Here is a 22,874-nt window from a genome sequence, read left to right on the forward strand (position 1 = left end):
TCGTAGTTCCAGTCTTCCCTTGGCCAAAAGAATGGGTGAGGCACCAGTCACATGACAGCGCCGCGGGGGCCGCCGGGATGTGTAGTCCGCAGGAGTTCAACATGAACACCGCAGGCACGAGGATGGTGACCCGCAGCTGGAGCCGGGGACCTGGGGTCGGGCCGAGGGGGAATGGGGAAGAGGCCGCGCCGCTCCCAAGGGGAAAGTCGGCTGCAGGTAGCGCCACGACGCGGCCAGGGAAAGGGAGGAGGGGAGAGGGAGGAAACTGTAAGGGACCGAGGGCTGGAGTCCCGAGCCGCCCTGGAGGGCTCCGAGCTGCGCGCGGGAGGGGGGGGGAGTGGGGGGGGGGAGTTCGGGGGCAGGGTGGGATCCGGACATCGAACGCCGCAGACCCGGCGGCAGCAAGCAAGTTCCTCGGCCCTACATGCTGCTGGGTTCCCACCTAGCACCCTTTTCCCAGGAGTCAAGGGCTGGGTTCCAGAAGCTCACACTACTCCGACCCTCATCCTAAACTAGGACGTTCTCTGGATGTCAGCAGCCTGTCCTGGAATGGTCCACTTGGGCCAAAGCTCTCTGTGGGACAGATTGGCCCTATTGTCATAGCTGCTTACCTCTCAGAGAAGTCAGGTGCCCAAGACATCCTTAGCCAGAAGTTCTCTCTCCTTGCTAGAGAGTGATGTCTGCAGGATTGGCCAGAAGGCAGGGGGAGGACAAGTCCAGCCAGATAGGCAGGAGCTTTGATGCCAGACAGAGTTTATGTTCATTATGAGCACAAGGAAAAACCAATGAGAATTTTAACACAGGAAGTGACACAATCCAATTTTGATCTTACAAAGTTCTATCTGACAGTGTGGAGACTAGATTAAGGGGCATCATGGTAGAGGCTGTTAAACCAGAGTTCTCATCTGCTAACTTGGACTTGGTCAGGGTGGGCAGTGGCACAAAGAAGGCTGACCTGTCCCGGTGTGTGCTACAGAAGACAGCATACCCCCTCCCCATAGTAGATGATGGATAATGGATGCTTGTCAAAAGAATGATGAGATGATGTGCCGAAACCGGTTTGGCTCAGTGTATAGAGCATTGGCAGACTGAAAGGTCCCAGGTTCGATTCCAGTCAAGGGCATGTACCTTGGTTGCAGGCACATCCCCAGTGGGGAGCGTGCAGGAGGCAGCTGATAGATATTTCTCTCTTATTGATGTTTCTAACTCTATCCCTCTCTCTTCCTCTCTGTAAAAATTCAATAAAATATATATATTTTTAAAAAAGAATGAATGATGAGAGATGAGAGAGCAGTTAGGGCAACACCTTATCCTTACCTACGTCCCCCACTGAAGCGACATCTTTTTGCAGAAGGAAGGAAAAGCCACCACCCCGTGAAGCGTCAGCGGAAGGCACAACGCCTGAAGGTGGCGTATGAAGCCTCAGATGGTGAGAAAGGAGAGGGCATCAAGGTGCCAAGCTGGGAGCCTCAGGACTGGCAGCAGCAGCTGGCAAACATCCGCACCATGAGGAGTGAGAAGGACGCACCTGTGGACCAGCTGGGGGCTGAGCACTGCTACGACCCCAGTGTTCCCCCGGAGGTAGGGAGGCCGCGTCTGCCTGGTGACCCTCTTCTGAACAAGACGCTTGGTTCCTTCCAGGCCTGACACCTGGCAGCTCTTAGCTGACACCACCCTGAGAGGATGCACACCTGGCACCCAGGGCACTCACTGGGCAGCATTACCTGCTTCATTGTGGCCAGTCCACAGCTCAGGGGGCCCTGTGGCATGAGGCCTTGTGCTCTGCCTTCTGCCTGCACTGTATTCAGTAAATTTGCTGATAAAGAGTTTTTTGCACTTCTTTTTTAAAATTTTTATTTTATTTTATTGATTTTTTTACAGAGGAGAGAGGGATAGAGTTAGAAACATTGATGCGAGAGAAACTTCGATCAGCTGCCTCTTGCACACCCCCTACTGGGGATGTGCCCACAACCAAGGTACATGCCCTTGACCAGAATTGAACCCGGGACCTTTCGGTCCGCAGGCTGACGCTCTCACCGGTTTTGGCATTTCTTTAGCCCAGAGCCTGGTCCTTTGATCAAGGTGAATCTAACCCCAGTTCTTTCACTGGGTGACTTGGGCCTCAGTTCGCTTGTCTGCAGAAATGGTTAGTAGCATCATTCACATAGAGATAACAGTAACAGCCAGTGGTTGCTGCACTGACTCTGTGCCAGGTACACGTCTGAGTGTAGTGAACATTCATTTATGCTTCACAGTGATGCTGAGAGGCAGGTGCTATTACTGTCCCCGTGATATAGATGAAAAGCAGGCCCAGACCAGACCCCACACACCTCCCCGCATTGGCCAAGGTGGGGAGGAAGCTGGCGTCCGGTCTGTTCCCACGTGGGTAAAGGACGTGGCTAGAGCCGGGATCGACCATCTTTCTGGTCCCTGTCACTGTGAGCAGGTGCGGAGGTACCAGGTGCTGCTGTCCCTGATGCTCTCCAGCCAGACCAAAGACCAGGTGACGGCGGGTGCCATGCAGCGGCTGCGGGCCCGCGGCCTGACGGTGGATAACATCCTGAAGACAGACGACAGCACCCTGGGCACACTCATCTACCCCGTGGGCTTCTGGAGGGTGAGCCCAGCCTGGGGCAACCGGGGCTAGGGTTGCCACTGGCCTGGAAAAGACACTGGGGCGCTGAGGGCGGCTGGAGGGCGGCTGGGGGTGGCAGGAGGCTGGGTTGGACATTTCTGGCCACAGGGGCCTGGATATGAGTTCTCACTGGAGTCCCCCGTCCCTCTGAGCAGCCTGCGGGGGGCCAGGCAGCGGGGCCTCAAGTCCAGGCCTCGGAACTCCTTGGCCTTTCCTGTTTGCAGCCCACCCTTTCCTTCCTCCACCTCCCCACCCAGCTGCCCAGCCCTTGCCTTTCTCACTGAGGCCGCCCGTCCAGCGTTCCCTTTGTTTACTCCGAGCTTCCCTGGAGTGTGTCACACCCTCCCCTCGAGAGGCCGCAGCCCAGGGTGGCCGGGAGGCAGCTCTATTGAAGGGGGCCAGGCGGGTGTGGCACTTCCCTAGGCACTGGTGCGGCTGCAGTGTGTCAGATGGGTTTTAAATAGCCCTGTCTGCTCAGGCACAGGATGGGAGCCGCCCCGCTGGCCTGTTGGCAGGCAGGGAACCCCAGACTCCAGCCTTCCTTCCTGAAGGTCCAGGTGCTGCTGAACCCAGCTTCTGGCATGGCCGGGCCTGCTTAGCCTGCCTGACCTCTGGGGGTAATGATGGGGCGGGGGGAGCCCAAGCTGGACCCCAAAGATATGCCATTGGCCCAAACAGGTGGAAGGCAGGCATGCATTGGGCCTCCCTCAGGCTGCCTGTTTCCTTGGTTCATTCCTACCTCCTAGGGCAGTGGTCGGCAAACTCATTAGCCAACAGAGCGGCAAACTGCGGCTCGCTGTCCTAGGAGGACGGGTACACACTCTGAGTGTGTCCTGCGAAGCTTTGGGCACCTTGGGGTCTTGTCCTCCCAGGCTGGACTCCACTCCCACCGCCAGCACTTGACCCGCTCCCCCCCATTTTTCAGAGCAAGGTGAAGTACATCAAGCAGACCAGTGCCATCCTGCAGCAGAAGTATGGTGGGGACATCCCAGCCTCTGTGGCAGAGCTGGTGGCCCTGCCAGGCGTGGGGCCCAAAATGGCGCACTTGGCCATGGCCGTGGCCTGGGGAACTGTGTCAGGCATTGGTGAGTGGCATGTGCCCATGAGGAGGGTGGGGCCAGCTCTGAGCTCGCTGACTGCTGTCAGGGTTCCCCACACCCTCTGACCGGTAACCCCAGTTCAGGTCTCCTCACCCACCACTCGGCCCAAAGGGTCAGAAAGATATTGCCAGCACCGAGCTAGGCCTGTCCCGCCTGAGATGAGCACGAATCCATCTGCTGAGCACCTACTCTGGGCTGGGCTCCGGGGGTGGACTCGGTGTCTGTGGATGCGATACTCATCCAAGAGCTGAAGGGTAAGGCGGAGCCAGGAGGAGAAGCAATGTTCCAGGCAGAACAGCATCTGCTAAACCATGAGGTGGGAGAGGACCAGAGCAGGAGGCTCTGGAATGAGTGTGGGCTATTAGGGTGATGCTGTGAAGACAGGGGAACCCAGGGAGAGGAGGGGTGGGCTAGGCCAGTGGTCGGCAAACTCAGTCAACAGAGACAATTATCAACAGTACAACAATTAAATTTCAAACTTAAACTTCTAACGCCACTTCAAAATAGACTCGCCCAGGCCGTGGTATCTTGTGGAAGAGCCACACTCAAGGGGCCAAAGAGCTGCATGTGGCTTGCGAGCCACAGTTTGCCGGCCACAGGGCTAAGAGGATGGGGAGGAGAACTGGGAGTGGGGGAGCTTCTTCCTGGAATCCCTTTCCTGGGCCCGGGCCTAGCAGCCCGGCATCGGAGGACCTCTGGGTGGAGACAGGATCTGGGTCAGGGTGCAGCGGCTGCTTCCTGAGGTCTTTGCCCAGAGAGTTGGGGCTTCTGAGGCCCCAGCAGCAGGCCCGGCCCGCCCAAGGCTTGACCCGTAACCTCTCCGTACGCCCCAACCACAGTGCCTCTCTGAGCCTCCAGAAGGCGGGGCTGGGAATCCCCTCAGCTTCCACAGCCTGTGAAGCCTGCCCCCTGGGTGGGGGCCCTCTTCCAGCATTGCCCATGAGTAGACAGGCAGCGAGGGATGGCAGACCCGGAGAGCCAGAGCTGGGCCAAGGAGGGGGCCGGGCAGAGCCTCCCCTAGGCTCCTGAAGATGCCAGCTTCTCAGCAAATCCTGAGCTTATCTGGGCAGCCGTCCTCAGCTGCTCTTTCCCGGGAATGGTCTAGCACACATGTGTCAAACACAAGGCCCGCGGGCCAAATCCAGCCCGCCAGGCCTTGCAATGTGGCCCGCACCGCGCTGTCATCACTGCACTCCGCTGTCAGTTTATGACATTGTCAGTTTATGACTGTTCAGTAAACCATTCGGCCCGCGATTTAGGCTGGATTTTAGATTTCGGCCCCTTCTCTGATTGAGTTCGACACCCCTAGTCTAGCAGGGCCCCCTGCCGCCTCCCTCACTGGCCTGTCAGAATGTCATCCTTTCTGGTCACCCAGGGGGAAACCCTGGGGAGAGCAGGCTCTGCCTCCCTGGGGCTTCCCCAGGAGAAGCTGCCTCATGAGAAAGCTGATCCCAGCTCTGCCTCCCCACCTGGGTGGCCTTGGGCAAGGCGCCTGGCCCCTCTGAGCTTTGGCCACAAAGCAGGGCACACAGTTGCCCTCCTGGACCAGCCCACAGGCTCCCACAGAGTGGTGTGGCCCTCTGTTGGGCCTTGGGAGCACAGTCACCTCCATGTTATGGAAGGGGAAACTGAGGCAGGAGGATCCAAGGGAGGAACCCTCTCCCTGGGCTTGTTAGCAGCAGGAGAGAAAGCTGATGCAGGGACCGGCTTTCTCCTTGACATTTTGGAGGAGAGGGATGGCAGATAGCTGGGCAAGGGGGCCTGGGTGACTGGGTGCCCAGGCTGGGCCCTGGGGTGGCTGTACAGGGGAGCAGGGGCTGCAGCTAGCCTGGCCGGGCTGCCCCCTCTGTTCCTTACAAGTGCTGGCTCTGCAGGCAGTAGCCTCCTGCTGGCACCACAGCCAGTGGCTGGGCCAAGAGGCACTGCTCCCTGCACCCCACATGAGGGCCCACGCCCTCCGGTTCCTGGCTGCAGCCCCTGCCCAGCAGCAGTGGTGGCCTGGTGACCCACCCTCACGTCTGGCCAGTGCTGTGCAGTTAGGGGCCCTCAGAGCTCTGGGTGGGAAGCCAGGGCCACTCACCAACCTGGGCTCATGGGTGGGACCACGGGCAAGAACGGGGTGTGTGGACCTGCCCCACACTCACCCCACCCTGTCTCTAAGCAGCAGTGGACACACACGTGCACAGAATCGCCAACCGACTCCGGTGGACCAGGAAGGTGACCAAGTCCCCGGAGCAGACCCGTGCAGCCCTGGAGGGCTGGCTGCCCAGGTGCTGCCGCAGGGAGGGGGGGCTCCCCTTCGGCTTCCCTCCTTCTCTCTCTCTCTCTCTCTCTCTCTCTCTCTCTCTCTCTCTGCATTAACCCTCTCCCCCCCACAGGGACCTGTGGCATGAGGTTAACGGACTGTTGGTGGGCTTTGGCCAGCAGATCTGCCTGCCTGTGCGCCCTCGATGCCAGACCTGCCTCAACCAGACCCTGTGCCCATCCGCACAGGGCCTCTGAAGCCCTGAGCCCAGCTGCACGGGACTCTGAAGGCCACGTCTATTCTGGAGCTGTTCATAATAAAGTTTGGGGTTTTGCAACAGTTGGGATCTGTCTGCCTCCTGCCCCAGGGAGGCCAGCATGTGGACGTGACAGCCTGGGCTGTGTACGTGGGGGGTGGGCGCAGGAGCTCCGGCTGGAGAGATGGATCATGGGAGCCAGCCGGGGCCAGCTGTTGAGAAGCTGCTGGTGACGCTGGAGGCCTGGGCTTCCTCCCTCAGCTGCTGGCGGAGGGCCCAGAAACACCCCTCTCCTGAACTTGTGCACCCTGAGAGCCTGCCGCTGCTGGAGGCCCTGTCCCCAGTGTTCACCGAGCCACCTGGCCTCTAAGAACCCCGGGAAGCCAGGCTGGGTGCCACGGGGCACGAGGCCTGACCTTTACCTGCTGGGGGCTATATGAAGGCAGGGGTGCCAGGGGCCCAGGAAGCGTCACAGAGGAGGTGCTAGCAAGGCAGCTGGGCCTCACCAGGAAGAGGAGGTGAGCAAGGGCCTCGGGTGAGAGGAGGGCAGGGCTCCAAGGGAAGGGATCCCAAGTCCGGTGAGGGCAGGGGGAGAGGGAAGCAAGAGCTGAGAAGAGCTGGGACTTGGCTTCGAGGTGGATGGATTCAGAGAGAGGAGGTTTAAGAATGAGACCTGTTGCTCAGTGGTTAGAGTGGCGGGCCGCAGACCAATGGGCTGTGGGTTTGATTCCCAGTCAAGGCCATGTACCTCAGTTGCCCGTTCCCCAGCCCAGTAGGGGCCTGTGCAGGAGGCAACCAATCAATGTGTCTCTCTCCCCCTCCTCCCTCCCTTCTACTCTAGAAGTCAGTGGGGGGGGAAATATCCTCGGGTAAGGATTAAAAACAAAGAACGAGACCTGTTTCCAGCAGCTGAGACTCGGGGCTGGGGCTGCTGGGCTGCTACCTTCCTGCGTGGCCCGCCACCCCCGCCACCCCCGCCCCCTGAGGAAGCACAGAGGCAGCCAGGGTGTGAGGAAGGCGAGTTTATTCCGAGGGCGCGGGTGCGCTATGGCTTGCAGGGCAGACGGGGATGTCGGCGGGTTTCAGGGCAGAGTCTGTGGGGTCTGCGGGGGGAGGGCGCCAGGCAGGGGCCAAGCCCAGAGCCTGGAGTCACCCCTGGGGTGGGCTCTCCCCCGGCCACACTCCCCGAGCCTGGGGGCCGCGGCAGAGGAGCAAGGGGCCTGTCCGGAGCCTGCCCCCTTCCGGGGCAGGAGGCCTCCATCCTCAGGCCCCTCCGAGAGCCCAGACCTGCCTCCCAGCCCCCGGTGTGGTGGGGACCTGGGGGACCTGGCCTGGTGAACCCCCACACCAGAGAAGGCAAAGACGAGGCTGGGGGAAGCTTCTGTCGCCACATCTGCCCCCCAGCCTCACCTGAAGCCCCTCGAGCAGCCTGCCCACTACCGCTGCCCCAGGCAGCTCCAGGGCTCCCACCGGCACGGCTGCTGCCAAGAAGGAAGGGGTGGGGAGGAAATGGTTTGTAGAGAAAGGTTTGTTTTATTGCAATTATTTAGAGAACATGTCCTGGCGGGGGCGGGGCTCTGGTATTAAGTGAAAACATGTGTGGAGCTGGAGCTCTTTTTGGAAAAAAAAAAAAAAAAAAAAAAAAAGCAAAACCACAAATTCCTTTAAGTCAGCAGGCCCGGGCAGAGCCGCAGAGGCCCGGCCCCGGGTCACGCTGCTCCTCCCTCTCAGCGTCTCTCACACCGGGGCTCCCTCTCCCCAGTCTGGCTGCCGTGCTCCCCAGCACCCACGAGGACGGCAGGGGGGTCAGGACAGGGGCGCACTGGGCTGCGGGTTGGTTCCTGGGCGGCGGCGGGACCACCATGGCTTCTGGGGGTGGAACGCACCTCCTCCGGTCCACTGAGGCGCGGGAGCTCTGGTCCGAGGAGGGAGCCCGCGGCCCGCGCAGGGAGAAGGCCCCGGTCCGGCGCACAGGCGGCGAGGGGCTCAGAAATTGCTGAAGATCTCACGCTTCTGGTTCCAGTCCATCTGCGGGGCCCGCTTGTTGATCCTGGTGGCTTTCGCCTTCTCCTTGGCCTCAGCCGCCGTGGGGCTCAGGTGGAGGCCGCTCTCCTGGAAAGGGTCGTGCTTCCAGCCGCTGCGGCCCTGGGGGCGGGGCGGGCAGGCAGCCAGGGTGAGCCCCGGGCCCAAGCCCCCACACTGATAACCTTTCCGGGGAGCTCACGCCAGAGGCCGCCTGGCGGGGCTGAGGCAGCAGCCCAGGAGGGCTTCCTGGAGGCAGTGGCCCACTGCCTCGGTGGAAAGCTCCATACGTACCCACCCCGAAGGCCTCTCTGGCCCCCCCAGAGTGTGAGCACGGCAGAGGAAGTGGATGGACATTTGCTACCTCACTGTCCTTGTCTAAGCCAGGCAGATCACTTCGGGATGAACACGCTGAGCCACCATTGAGCTGGGGAACCAAGGGCAAGGTGTGGTAGCTTCAGAGGCCCTGCCCTGTCCTGTCACTAGTGCTCACACACCCACACACACTCACACACAGACACACACACACACAAATACACACACCCACACACACACACACACACTCACACAGACATGCACACACGCACCCACACACACTCACACACAGACACACACACACAAATACACACACCCACACGCACTCACACACAGACACACGCACACACACACACACAGACGCACACACGCACCCACACACACTCACACACACACACACACACACACACACAAATACACACACCCACACACACTCACACACAGACACAGACACACACACACACACTCACACACAGACACACACACATACACACAAATACACACACCCACACACGCACACACACTCACACAGACACGCACACACGCACACACGCACCCACACACACTCACACACAGACACACAGACACACACACACACACAAATACACACACCCACACACACTCACACACAGACACAGACACACACACACACACACTCACACACACACACACACATACACACAAATACACACACCCACACACGCACACACACTCACACAGACACGCACACACGCACACACGCACCCACACACTCACACACAGACACACACACACACACAGAGCTGCATTTATTCCTCCATTCGGCAGTGGGCACCGAGCCTCTGCTGTGCTCCAGGCTTAGTGTAGGTAGGACACTGGGCACTAAAGGGTGAACAGCAGGCGGCCCGGCCTGGCCAGTGCACAATGGGGAGGAGCTGTTTGATGCATGAATCACCCCATGCACGGCACCTGGGCGAAGCCAGGGACGCTCCCTGAGGAGAGACGGACACTCCAGGTAGCCAGGCCGCGCTGGGCAGAGGGAACAGCCAGGGCAGTAGCCCCGGGGCCGAGTGCCGTGTGGGGCTGGGGTGTGGCCGGCCCAGGACAGGATCCACAGAGGGCGTTACAGCCGGGAGTGTCCGGCCAGATTGGGCATCACAACCTCACATACACAAGGACAAATGGGGGGAGCTCTGTCAGGCTTGGGGACCCCTAGAGGGTCCACTCCAGTGTCCTGGACCCACCAGTCCACCCACCATCCTCTCACCTGGGCAGGGCTGGTCCCATTGGTGACAGGGGATGGCAGTGGACCTGTGGGGGGACAGTGTGTCAAGGGCTGCCCAGCCCCCGCGCTCCCCCTCCCACCCGGGACCCCCGGGGCGGCACCCACCTTCCACGTGCTCCTCAGTGGGCGTCACCGCAGCCCCCGGTCCCCCTCCCACCCGGGACCCCGGGGCGGCTCCCACCTTCCACGTGCTCCTCAGTGGGCGTCACCGCAGCCCCCGCGCTCCCCCTCCCACCCGGGACCCCGGGGTGGCACCCACCTTCCACGTGCTCCTCAGTGGGCGTCACCGCAGCCCTCGCGCTCCCCCTCCCACCCGGGACCCCGGGGTGGCACCCACCTTCCACGTGCTCCTCAGTGGGCGTCACCGCAGCCCTCGCGCTCCCCCTCCCACCCGGGACCCCGGGGTGGCACCCACCTTCCACGTGCTCCTCAGTGGGCGTCACCGCAGCCCTCGCGCTCCCCCTCCCACCCGGGACCCCGGGGTGGCACCCACCTTCCACGTGCTCCTCAGTGGGCGTCACCGCAGCCCTCGCGCTCCCCCTCCCACCCGGGACCCCGGGGTGGCACCCACCTTCCACGTGCTCCTCAGTGGGCGTCACCGCAGCCCCCGATCCCCCTCCCACCCGGGACCCCCGGGGCGGCACCCACCTTCCACGTGCTCCTCGGTGGGCGTCACCCGCAGCCTCTTGAAGTGCTCGTCTGTTTCCGGGTCCACCACCAGCAGCCGGGCCTCATCCTCTCGCGCCTTGATGCTGGCAACCACCTCGGCGTGGCGCAGTCCCTCCACGTTCTGCCCGTTCACCTGCCGCCGGCAGCACAGGGCAGCCTGAGGGCGGGCCCCCACCAGCCCCCCAGCCGCCTGGCCAGGTGTGGCATCAAATATTCATCGACGTTGTCACCAGCCACGGCAGCAGGAGGAATGCCAGCTCAAGTTCCCAGAAAGTCCCCTCCTCCCAGGGAGGACCTGGGGCCCGCACACACACAGGGGACACGGGCACAGACATGCACACACATGGGGGACACGGGCACAGACATGCACACACATGGGGGACACGGGCACAGACATGCACACACACGGGGGATATGGGCACAGACATGCACACACATGGGGGACATGGGCACAGACGTGCACACACACAGGGGACATGGGCACAGACATGCACACACATGTGGGACACGGGCACAGACATGCACACGGGGACACGGGCACAGACATGCACACACACGAGGGACACGGGCACAGACGTGCACACACACAGGGGACACGGGCACAGACATGCACTCGCATGAGGGACACCAGCACAGACATGCACACGCGGGACACGGGCACAGACATGCACACGCATGGGGGACACCAGCACAGACACGCACACGGGGACACGAACACAGACATGCACACACATGGGGGACACGGGCACAGACACGCACACGGGGGACACGGGCACAGACAAACATAGGCACCAGCCCCCCCAAAGCCTTGGGGATGTGTACCTCAATAAGTCGATCCTGGGCACGGAGGCCGGAGTGGGCGGCCGGCGAGCCCACGTCCACCGAGCGAATGTACTGTCCTGGCCGGGACTTGTCGCTGTGCAGGTTGAAGCCATAGCCCTGAGGGCCCTTTCGAAGGTGGCAGAGCCTCGGGCGGAGCTCCCTCGGGGGCCCATTGACCTCCTGCAGGGACACGGGACAACCTTCAGCTCCGGTCTCCCTCCCCGGAGGCCACTGACACCCCCAAAGCCTCTGCCCCCCTGCCCCCCGTGTGCAGCACAGCAGTGTGCTGGGCTGGGCATCAGGCCCTGCCCAGTGGCAGAGACAAACACCGCACGCCCACACCCGGTGGGGGGTGGCACGAGGCTGCCTGTGACTGAGCTCCAGCTGCAAAGTCTCAGTTCCCAAACCCCAAAATGACTCCTGACAGGGCCAGGGGCCTTAGGGACGATGGGAGAGTGAAGAGGCCAGGACAGCACTGAGCTCAGGCCAGGGTCCTAGGAGAGGCCAGGAGAGACCCGCTGCCACTCAGCTCAGTGCTCCAGTTCTCCAAACAAACACATGTTCGCAAACATGGTACACAGACACACCAGGCCGTCCTCACGGGCCCTGCCTGCAGCCCCCTCCCCCACTGCCCCTGCGAGTGCAGGGCTCGCAGAGTCCTCAGCTCTCGGCAGTTTTGTTTTCTCTCCCACAGGCTGGTGGCAGTGCGACTGTGTTTGCTTTCACATTCCAGAGCAAGCTGGAGCCACCCTCACCTCCCTCCTCGCCCAGAGACGAGGATGACCGGCTGGGCTGCAGCGGCAGGAGCCCAGGGACAGGCCCGAGGCGGGGGCCTGCCCTGCACCCGCCCTGCTGAGGCACAGGGGCCTGTGGTGCCTGAGGGTCCCCCACCGACATCCCAGGGCCCTGCCTCGCTTTACCTCTGGCATCCTGCAGGAGGGCTGTGGCCAGGGAGCCTTGCCGGCAGGGGCCAGGCCCCAGCACCCCCACCCCGCCGGGGCCCGGGGCCGTCAGGGACCACAGTGCCGAGTGGCCAGCGGCGACCGGTGCTCAATTAAACATGGCGGTGGCCGGAGTGAGCGGGCAGGCAGCGGCTCAGGTTTCCCCGGATGCTCGGGCTCCAGGGCGCGTGCCGGTGAAAGGGTGCTCACCAGGCCCCTCCCTTAAGGGTGCAGGGGGGACCCTGGGTCAGGCTGGGGGGTGACCTTCAGGGAAGGTCTCCAGGCCTTGGGTACCTCCTCCCTTACAGCCCCACCCACCCCCTGGGCCATTCCAGCCTCGGGGCCTGCAACCTGACTCCAAACCCCAAATCTGACCGTGAATGCTCTGGCTTGCCAGTTGGTGGCCACCCAGCTGTGGGAGCAAAAGTGTCTTTCCTCCAGGCACTTCCTGCCTGTCAGGAGCACCTCTTCCTGTCCAGCCTGTGCCCTTCCTCCAAGACCCCTTCCCTGACCCCCAGAGACTGCCTAGAGCCCCCTGGGGACCCCCACGGCAGGCCAGGGACAGCGCTGCTGCTCCTCAGCGCCCGGGGGCCTCAGCTGGGCAACAGGGTCTGAACTGGAGGGTGAGAGACTCACAGACACACCTGGAGGTGCAAGTGTGCAGCTCTGAGGAGGGCCCACGCCTCCCCAGAGGCACCTCTAAGTCCAGGCCGCTGAGCACGGGCCCCCCAGGCTGGCTGGGACAGAGTAGGGCCGGGCCAGGGCCAAGCATGGAGCCTGGACCGGGGACATGACCGTGCCTGGAGTGTGGGCACGGGCCCAGGTGGCAGGGGCACATCCCATGGTCAAAGAGACCAGACACCCAAACATATGTTCGCCAACACGCTATACAGACACATAAGGCCGCCCACACCTGTGGCCTCTACCTACACCCCCCACATGAACCTTCAGGGCTGGATCTGTCAAGGCCCCGAAAAGAGAAAATATTGGGGGGGGGGGCATCCCGGGCCAGAGGCCAGGCTGAAGTCACATCTGGGTTCAACACCATACTGGCCATCCCTCCTCAGTCCAGCACAGCTGCCTCTCACACTCAGCCAGGAGTTTTCTCCGAATGTCTAGCTCTAACCTCTCTCCTAATGAGAGACCAGGGCCCACGGAGCCCCAAACCTGGCACTGGACGCACACCCCGAGGGGCTGCAGGGCCACGGCCCGGCAGGGGGCCCGCGGGAGAGCAGCCACAGTGGGTCCGGAGGGGGCGCAGGCGGCCGCGCATTGCTCGCATTCCTCACTCCCAGGCCTGGCTCAGAGCACTTCCTGCCCTCTCCCAGCCAGGCCCTCAGGCTCCCACGGCTCCCACGGCTCCCAGCAGGGCCGCCCCAGAACTGGACAAGCCCTGGCCTCCCAGCTGTGCCTGTAACCAGACAAAGAGGCTGGCCTGGGGGTACCCCAGGAGCCAGGCTGTGCGCCCCCCCCCCCAGATGGTGACTCACCAGCACTGGCTGAGAAAAGCCCCATTGTTCAGGGTCCAGCGTGCTCACACCAGGGTCCCCTCTCCTAACACTGGGGGACACAGGCCAAACGGGCTGCTGGGGTCCTCACTGCCCCCCCGGCCCCCACCACCCCTAACCTGCACAAGCCCCTGGGCTGGGCTCGCTGGAGGGGCTCCTGAGACCTGGGCGGGCGGCGGGGAGTTCCAGGAGTGGGCCATGGAGGCGGGATGGAAGTGGCCGGCAGTGAGCATCCAGCCGGCGTGGCCTGAGCTCTCTGGCTGGCCCGGGCTGCCACCCCGTTTATCTACCTCCCACTGCGGCCCAGGCTCCCCAGGGACAGGTGGGGACAGGGGGCTGAGTCACTCTGGGGAACAGGGTGGTGGCGGAGCCCCCCTCCCTGATTCAGGCTCCAGCCAGCCCCCCCCCCCCCCCCCACTGACTAGGTTTCCGTCCCGTCCCGAGAAGGGAAGGAAGTTGCTGGAAGGCCCTGCCCAGCTCCCAGGACTCACGGCTGGGGAGACAGGGAGGTAAGAGAGGAGCCTGACCCAGCATAGGAGACAGTTCTGCTGCAGCTCCCGGGGCAGAGGCAGGAGCGAGGAGCCCTCTGGTAGGACACGGTCCCATGCCGAGCAGCCACCACTCACTCACACTCAGCCCCCAAGGGCCTCCAAAACCAGAGGGTGGAGCCAGACTTCCTGTGTCGGGGTCGACCAGTGCCCCCACCTGGCACCACTGGTTGCTGGTTGCCCTGGCCTTTGGGGGGCTGTCCCTCTCATCACTATCGGGATTGGCTGCAAGGAAGATGCAGCCACCCCAGCCGCGTATGGCCTGGGACTAAGTCACCACTGACAAGGCCCCGACAGCCCCTGACAGCCCCCATTCGTGTCCTCCCCGGCTCCGGCTCTCCTCCCCGCCCCAGGACGGAGGTAACAGGCTGACAGGGTATCCGTGGCCCTCCAGGGCCCTGCCTCCAGCTCAGCCCTCACCTCCCAGGGCACGAGGGGTGGGTGGGCCCTTCATCCTGCACCAAAGCAAAGCCACACTTCCCCTCACCCCCTGAGAGCAGAGCCCACAGCCCCACCCACACCCCTCAGGCCCAGCGCCTCCTTCTGACGACCGGAGTTCAGCCAACAAAAATGGGGTCTCTATCCTCCGGCCAGCCTGACCCACAGAGGAACCTGCCAGTCAGCCCACTCTGCTCCTCTAAAAATACACCCGGAGGAAGCCCCCTCCCAGGCTTCCTGCGGCCCCGGCGCCTGAAATAGCAGCGGGGAAGGCTCCACCCAGGGACTAGGTGGGCCACCCCATCCTGGAGATAAGGCTGAGGGAGAACTTTTTCCACAGGAAGGTGAACTCAGCCATTTGTGTCCGAGTCAATGGACAAACGTCTGGAAGGAGGGGCACTTCCTGGGGGTGGCGTGCGAGATGCCCAAGGGGGAGGAAGGCTTCCACCCGCGGGCCTGGAGGGCCCAGCCAGCATGCCATCCCAGGCCCCTGCTGCAATCACACGCCTGACCCTAACACCCCCTCGTCCAGCGTCTGCTGGCCCCAGGTCAAAATGCAAACTGCAGGGCCTGGCACCATATGCCTGAGACAGCCCTCCCCTCCAGCCGGCCCAGGGGGTCTCTGTCCCGGAGCACACATGCCCCTTTGGAACAAAAAGGCCCCGGGCACAGGGTCAGGCAGGCGCTGGGGTCCCCTGCACACCCAGAAACTTCAGCTCTCACACCCCCACGGGGCTTAGGCCAGTGGTCTTCAAAGTGGGATCTGGGGAACCCCTGGCCTTGAATCTCCTAAAGGGATTGATTTTTTCTTAAAAAATAAAAACAAGCCGGGACCGGGTTGGCTCAGTGGATAGAGCATCAGCCTGGGGCCTGAAAGGTCCCGGGTTCGATTCCGGTCAAGGGCATGTACCTTGGTTGCGGGCGTATCCCCAGTGGGGGGTGTGCAAGAGGCAGCTGATCAATGATTCTCTCTCATCAATGTTTCTAACTCTCTATCCCTCTCTCTTCCTCTCTGTGAAAAATCAATAAAACATATTTTAAAAAAATAAAATAAATAAAAACGGGAGAGAGGACATGAGAGACACTCACATGGGGTTTCCAGGAGGGAGGACTAGCAGCCCCAGGCTCTTCCTCCCAGTGTCCGGATGCTTCCCAGACAGGGTCACCGCGCCCCGCTCCCCCCACCCTCACTCCCCACACCTCAGGCCCAGAAACCTAGAAGGAGGTGAATTCTTTCCCAGCTCTTCCCGCCTAAGGACAGGGAGAGGGCAGGGAGAAGAGAGGGGTGCCCAGCCTCTAACCATCAGATGAGGACTCAGCTTAGAGAGGAGACTGCTCTGGTGCCCCAACCACACGCCGTCCGCAGAGGAGGGCCAGCCCCACCCCCAAGGCCGTCACAGAACAACCAGGTGCCCGGAGACAGACACAGGGACAGAGCCGGACAGAGAAACACCAGATGCAGGCACAGAGCTGGGCTCATAGTCCCAGGGCATCTGAGCAGCCCCCGCCACTGGTTGGGTTCTTTAGCCCCTCGACTGGGGAGGGGGCCTTGTCAGAGTGGCCCCGACCTAGACCAGGTGGCTCTGAGCATCCTGGAAGAGGGCTGGGGGGCGAACGGCCAGGCTGCCCGCATCCTACCCAACTAACACAGACAGAGGATAGCCAAGAGGGCCGTCACCAGGGGCAAAGAAGGGCCCTCAGAGGCAGAAGAGACCGAGACAGTGCCTTCCGGAGGGAACCGGAAACAGAGACTGCCCTTGAGAGGCCCAGATGGTTCTGGGAGAAGCCAAGGTGGTCCCTGAGGGCAGAGTCTTACCGTACCTTCTGGCCATCCTTGGAGCCAAGGCTGCCTGCGCGTGTCCAGCCCGGCTTGGGCTCCCAGGGGTCATGGGCGGGCGGAAGCCCGCGCTGGGCCATCTCCTCGGTGCAGGTCAGCTGCCGCCGGCGCAGCTCCTCATCCGTCTCCTTGTCCACCACCAGCAGCCGGGTCTGCCCTTCCACGGCCTTGATCCTCTGGACCACCTGGGACAGGCAGGTGGCGGTGGGTCAGCAGCCAGCTCTCCAGGCGGCACATGGACAGTGGCACCACCCAAGGCTGGCCCAGGCTGACCCACTAGGGGTGGGTGGGAGGCTGGATCCAGAGGCCTGCCGGCTCCACCCCCCACCCCCGGCCTCAGCAGCTCCCTCCCTCCCTCCCGGGGCTCGGACAGGAGGGCCCAGGCGACAAGGGCCTCAGTGTGGTCCCAGGCCGTGCCTCAGCCCAGGGTCCCTCCAGGAGGGGTGGGAAGCTGGGTGAGGCAACTGTGCAGGCGTGCATCTATCTGTGTCGGTCTGTCCTCCGTCTGGGTTTCAGAGAGAGGCATCTCCCTGGGTGTCAGTCTGGGCGTGTGGGTGCCCATTTCTGTTTTTCTCAGCGGTGGAGCACGGAGGTCTAAATCCCAGCTTCTAGCCCTCTCTTTGCTCCAGACCACGAGCACAGATCCATTCCCGCTGGACCTGCAGGCAAGGCCCCGCTCAGGCACCACACAGGATGCTGTGAGCAGGATTCAGACTCAGCAGGCAGAGGTGTGGAGGGGCAGGTCCAACCGGGGGCACGTGTGATATGTGGCCCATCTGTGTGTCTGTGCGGGTGCCTATGTGTCCAGAGCATGCGGTGTCCATGGGGCACGCAGGCCAGTGTAAGCCTTGCAGGGAGAGGGAGCACTGCGCACTGGAGTAAGGAGGGCAACACCCCCATCCCCACCCCAAGGCCTGGGGAGGGCAGACGGGGCTCCCACCAGCTGCCTGGCAGAAGTTGTCAGCAGAGAGGAGGGGCTGAACCAGACCCGTGTTTCCCTCCCCTCCTCTCTCCCCATGAGCACCCTGCTGCTGCCCAGCCGTGGTACCAAAGAAGTCACTCGACATCTCCAGGCATCAGTTTTCTCATCTGTAGGTTGGGAGCTATAACTGCATGTCCTCCCTCCCGGAAGGAGGATCCCATGGGGTCCTGTGTGTGGAGTTCTAAAATGCTTTAAATTTTCTTAAAATTCATTTTCAGAGAGAGGGAAAAGGAGAGAAAGAGACATCAATTGGTTGCCTCCCGCACGCACCCCACCGGGAATCAAGCCTACAACCTGGGCACATGCCCTGAGCAGGAACAGAACCGGCGACCTTTCAGTGCAAGGGATGACGTTCAACCAACTGAGCCACACCAGCCAGGACTGAAGTACTTATTTTTTATTTTATTTGAGAGAGAGGAGAGAGATTTTTTTTTTTTATCTCTGCTACCCAGCCAGGGCTTGTGAAGTTGTTAGACCAGCAGCACCCAGAAGCCTGGGACAAGCCGGGGCAAGGGTGGCAGTTGACTGTTCAACAGTGATCAGGTGCCACCTTTGCCAGCCTCTCCCTGAGGTCTGTTAAGCCAAGCCCTCTAGCCCTGACCCCCACCTTCCTTCAGCAAACAGCCTTATCAGGTTGACATTCTGGGCGGAAGACAGGACAGCAGACAGATGGATAGACAAGGGCCCGGGAGCTCAGCTCCCGTCCCAGCCAAGGACCAATATGTTCATCTCTAGCCCCCAGGGCCGGGCACCCAAACGGATCATGGATGCCGAGGTGCAGGGGCGACACGGAGGTGAGTGGGAGCGGCTGTACACGAGCCAGGTGGGTCCCTGGCCGTGGGAGATGGCCACCCTCGGGAGTCAGAGCCTGCAGAGAGGGACCCTGCCCCCCTCCGGCCTGCATCTCCAGCTGCAGGAGGCGGGGGCCGCGGCCGGTGACACCTGCAGGGCCAGACAGCCTACAAGGAGAGGAATGTGCTGTCACCAGCAGTGATTCCCGCTGGGATCCAGGCACCATCGGCCCAACACACCCACGAGTGCCCTGGCTGCCAACACACACTGACGACTCCACACGGCCAAGCGGGTCAGCCTGCAGGCCCGGCCACACACACACACACACACACACATACACAGTGCAGCTCACACACATCCAGGCGTGCAGACCAGCTCACACACATGTCCAACACACATCGCAGCTCACATACACATGTCCAAGCAAACAGACCTGTACACACACACACACACACACACACACACACACACACCTAGGTGCGGACCTGTCGTATATCCACATGCACACAGTCCAGCCCGTACACACGCACTGATGCGGGCACACACAGGTGTGCCCCCTTACTGTGACACTTCCTGGGTCCACGTACTCGTAGATAGTTGTCTGCCCACATGGGGGATCCTCTGAGAAACCTTCACCCTCACACTCACACTCGGATGAGTGTACAAGCTTGTTGTACACAAGTTGCCCGTCCCCTATGGTCCACCCAGGCCAGCACAAGCCCAAAGATCCAGACCGCAGTGCGGGGCCCTCCCTGCCAGGATTCCCCCTCCGAGGTGCAGGACTGCTGAGCTTAGGGGGTGGGGGCCTGGGAAGGAGGCCGGCGGCCGCTGCCTCCGTGGCCCCGTCCCCCCCTTCCTCCGGGGGAGATGTGGGGGCAGCAGGCCCCGGGGAGACCCCCTCCCGGCCGGGCGCAGGGAGCGGAGGCCTGGGCGCGCGCCGGTGGCCCCGGGTACCTCCAGGGTCGCGCTGCCGGGGAGGGGCCCCGGCGGGCCGGGCCGGGGCGCGGGCACCCACCTGGTGGTGCGTTTCGCCCTCCACGTTGACGCCGTTGACCTCGACCAGGCGGTCCCCGGCGCGCAGCTCGGCCGCCTCGGCCGGGGAGCCGGGCTCCACGCGCCGGATGAACTGCCCGCGCCGGCCCTTCTCGCCGTGCAGGTGGAAGCCGTAGCCCTGCTCGCCCCGCACCAGGCGGCACAGGCGCGGCCGCAGCGGCTCCGGGGTGGCCATGGCGCTGCTCTCCGCCGCGGGCCGGGGCTGGCCTGGGCGCTCCCAGCCCGGGCGGCAGGCCGGGGGCGCGGGCGGCTCGGAGGCGACGGCGGCCGGCGGCGCTGGGGACCCGGCGTTGGCTTCTGCGCCTCCCGATCGGCTCCCTCTCGTCGCCTCGGGCTAGGGCCGGAGCTCGGGCTGCGACACCGCCCCCGCACCGCCCCTTCCCCGCCCCCTCCGCCCCCGCCCTGGGCCCAAGCCATCCTGGCCTCGCCCCTATCTCGGCGCCCTGCCAGGCCTGAGGAGCCCAGGGGAAGGCTGGCTGCAGGAACGGGGGTTCAGAATCCCGGGGAACCCCGCTGCCTCGCTCCCACTGCGGACAGCCTCCTTGGCGCCAGCGCCTTTGCCTTCTGTTCCAGGCGCATTTATTGAGCACCTACTGCATGCAGGGCACTGCACCAAGATAGGGAGGTGGGAGAGGGATGGAGAAGGCTCCTAGGGCCCAAGGAGCCCCACACAGGAGACAAAGGGTAACAACAAGGGTCACAGCTCTGCCCACCCTCCTTGAGAAGCACCCCGAGCACTGCTGTCTGTGGATCTGGGCCCTCCCGTGCCCACAGCTGCCCTGGCCCAGCGCAGTCCCAGGATGGTCCCAGGCAAGAGGAGAGGTTTGGAAGTGCCATGACGGCAGCCCCTCCCTCCCGATCTACTGAGGCCAGTACCTGAGTGACTGCCTGGCCCTCCCCAGGAGTGTGTGCCCTGATCTGTGCCGGGTGTGTGTCGACTCGGACGCATTCCCAGCACCCTCTCCCTGTGCCAGGGCCTCTGCCCATTGGTGGCGGAAGGGTGGGGTGAGGAAGTACCCATGGCTGGCTGCGATGAGAAGGTCTGGGTCTCTGCTACCCCCTCCCCATCCTGGCCTGGGATATAAGGTGCTGAGGACTTTGGAGTCTGAGCCCTGGCCGGTGGTCAGCACTCACAGGCGCTGTGTTCATTCGCAGGGACCAGTGAAGCTCCCCCACTCTGTCCCCGTCCTCCCCGCCTCCATCCTCACTCTCCCCAGCCTCTGCCTCCTCCCAGAAGGAGTGCCCCCTTCTGCCAATCAAACATCAATCGTCACAGTGGAGAATCGGTGCCTCTGAGTGCGTGTTACCTGGCGTCTCCCTACAAGGCTCAGGCCGTTTTACAGGCCAGGACTGAGGTCTGAGAAGGAAGCGTCTCAGGCCGGGTTCCCCAGCTCCTCCTGAGCCGAGGGTTCAGAGATTCCAAGTCCACACTCTTCACAGCTTCAGATACTGGAAGACAACTGGCTCCCCCTCCTCCAGGGACCCCTCCCCAGCACATACCTGGTCCCCAGGAGTCAGGCACAGCCGGCCCGCACAGCTCCCCATTGGGGCAGGAGCAGGCTCCGCGCAGGGCCAGTCCTGCTGCTTCTCCAGGGCCCTCAGCCCGGGCTCCCGCTCCCACCCAAGCTCGGCCGGCCTCTGGGCAGCCTCCTGGGCCAAAGCCCCTTGGGTGTCCACACCCCAGCTGCTGCCCATAAAAGCCACTTAGGCCAAACCTTCATGGCTACTCCCCTCCCCCACCGGCTCTGAGCTCCCGGCTGATGCAGCCACAGGCTCCCATCCGGCTGGCTCCCACCTCCGTTTGTCTGTTTGCCTGCTCAGAGGTTTCTGTCTGGCCGCTGACTGGCTTCCCTGTACTCAACCTAGTGCTGCTGCATCAGGAGGCGGTGAGGATCGGGGTGGGCAGTGAAGTATACCGTATACCACCCCAAGGGGTTACCCCAGACCAATGGGGACCATCCAAGACCTGACAGTCTGTAGCTTTGGGGCCACGCCAGAGCTGAAGGAGGGGGCCCAGAGGGAGACCACCAGACAGGGTCCCCTGGGTCAGAAGGCTCAGAGACCCCCTCCTCACTCCCTGGGACAGAAGCTCCTGATCAGCCTTGGGCCTTCTTTTACCTCCCACAGCAAAGGACTCGGCCTGCAAGGGAAGGCGGATGGGAACAGCCCCGCTGGAGGGAGGGGGGACAGGGCATGTGGTCACAGCCAGGGGCCAGGCACAGACGCTGGATCCAAGAGTAACAAAGGAGGCCCCAAAGCCGGAAAACGCAAGGGAGGGTAACAAGAGCAAGGAAGGGGGTGGGTAACAAAGGAAGTGGGTAACAACAGCAAATAAAGGCGCAGGGAGGGTCTGTGCAGGTAAAAACTCCAAAGGGGGGACAGGAATGAGGGAGAGGGAGCAGGGTCGGAGTGGAGGGCCTCAAGTAAAACAGCAGCTCTCCTGGGCAAACTCTTCCCCAAGTTTCCTGCAGCCTGAGCCTCAGGCGCTGTGCTGAAGGCAAGGAGAGACGCAGAACAGGCAAAGGCAGAGGCCCAGGAGCGTGGCCGGAAGGTGCCCAGCAGCTGTGCGCTGTTTGGGGTCTCTGGGGAAGGAAGAGGGGAGGGGGACGGAGAGGCGGGCAGCAGGCGGAAGGAAGTCAGGTTGGAGGTGGTCTGGGCGGTCCCCTCCCCCACGTCCTCCCCCTCTCCTGCCCCCTAGTACGGGGACTTTGCGATGGAGGGCCAGGAGACCTTGCGGTCCGCCCTGGGCAAGGAGGGGGCTTTCCTCCGAGCTGGGAGTCCAGCTCCCTGCTGCAGCACCGCGGCGATGGGCGGAGCCTGGGCCGGGGCGGTGACTCCCATGGGGTGTGGCAGTGGGGAGAGGCCTGGTCACAGGCAGAGGATGGGTTCGTGCCTCAGGGGGGAGGAGGTGCGGGGGGGGAGGGGGGGAGAGGCAGGAATGGCCGGGAGTGTCTTACGCCTGTGCAATGGCCCAGAGCTTCCTCGCCGGCGCCGCCTCCCTCCCTAATGGCAGTGATGGCCCCGCGGGATAACTGGGACCTCAGGCTTAGGGCTCCCCCGCAGACCACGCCTGGCCTCTCTTCCGAGCCCAAAACTGAGCAGCGGGACCAAGAGTGACGGGAAGAAATTGGGACGAGACCGACGGAGAGAGAGAAGGGGAGAACCTGGAGTGCCAAGGAGGGCGGTGGTGCGGGAAGCCCACCGAGGACGCCGGGCCGCCGTGCCCGCCCACCCCGCAGGGTCCTGCCGGGGACTCACCCCAGGCGCCCCGCCGCTGGAGGCGCGCAGCGGGCTGGAGCCCAGAGCGCAGCCGCGCAGCGCCACCTGCCGGCCGTGCGTGGGACTGCGTGGCCCGAAGGGCGGCCCCAGGCTCCGCCCCTCTGACGCCCACAGGGTCCAGCTCTGTGAAGCGGGGATTGGAGCGAGGGCAGCGCGCTAGGGCTGCTT

The 22,874-nt window shown here is 63.0% G+C and overlaps 2 protein-coding genes across 3 annotated transcripts; one reads left to right on the forward strand and one right to left on the reverse strand.

Annotated features, from left to right (window-relative positions):
- Positions 1-71: 71 nt before the first annotated feature.
- On the forward strand, positions 72-6,318 carry NTHL1 (nth like DNA glycosylase 1). The gene is made up of 6 exons (XM_084882461.1): positions 72-216; positions 1,352-1,581; positions 2,447-2,617; positions 3,561-3,720; positions 5,900-6,005; positions 6,114-6,318. Exons 1-6 carry the CDS (start codon positions 78-80, stop codon positions 6,235-6,237), a joined length of 930 nt encoding a protein of 309 aa, XP_084738587.1. The 5' UTR covers positions 72-77; the 3' UTR covers positions 6,238-6,318.
- A 1,431-nt stretch (positions 6,319-7,749) lies between these two features.
- NHERF2 (NHERF family PDZ scaffold protein 2) lies at positions 7,750-19,781 on the reverse strand. Of its 2 annotated transcripts, none has more exons than XM_084882458.1 (6): positions 19,390-19,781; positions 16,585-16,785; positions 11,329-11,508; positions 10,486-10,639; positions 9,820-9,863; positions 7,750-8,348 (listed from the first exon to the last, which is right to left on the reverse strand). In XM_084882458.1, the coding sequence occupies exons 1-6, from the start codon at positions 19,600-19,602 to the stop codon at positions 8,223-8,225; spliced, it is 918 nt and encodes a 305-aa protein (XP_084738584.1). In that variant the 5' UTR covers positions 19,603-19,781; the 3' UTR covers positions 7,750-8,222. The 2 variants fall into 2 exon arrangements, with proteins under 2 accessions (XP_084738584.1, XP_084738583.1); XM_084882457.1 differs by having other exon boundaries at positions 7,750-8,381; positions 19,390-19,779.
- Between the last annotated feature and the right edge of the window lie 3,093 nt (positions 19,782-22,874).

This window comes from Pipistrellus hanaki (assembly GCF_964339955.1).
Source record: "Pipistrellus hanaki genome assembly, chromosome: 4".
In the NCBI taxonomy this organism is placed as follows: Eukaryota; Metazoa; Chordata; class Mammalia; order Chiroptera; family Vespertilionidae; genus Pipistrellus; species Pipistrellus hanaki.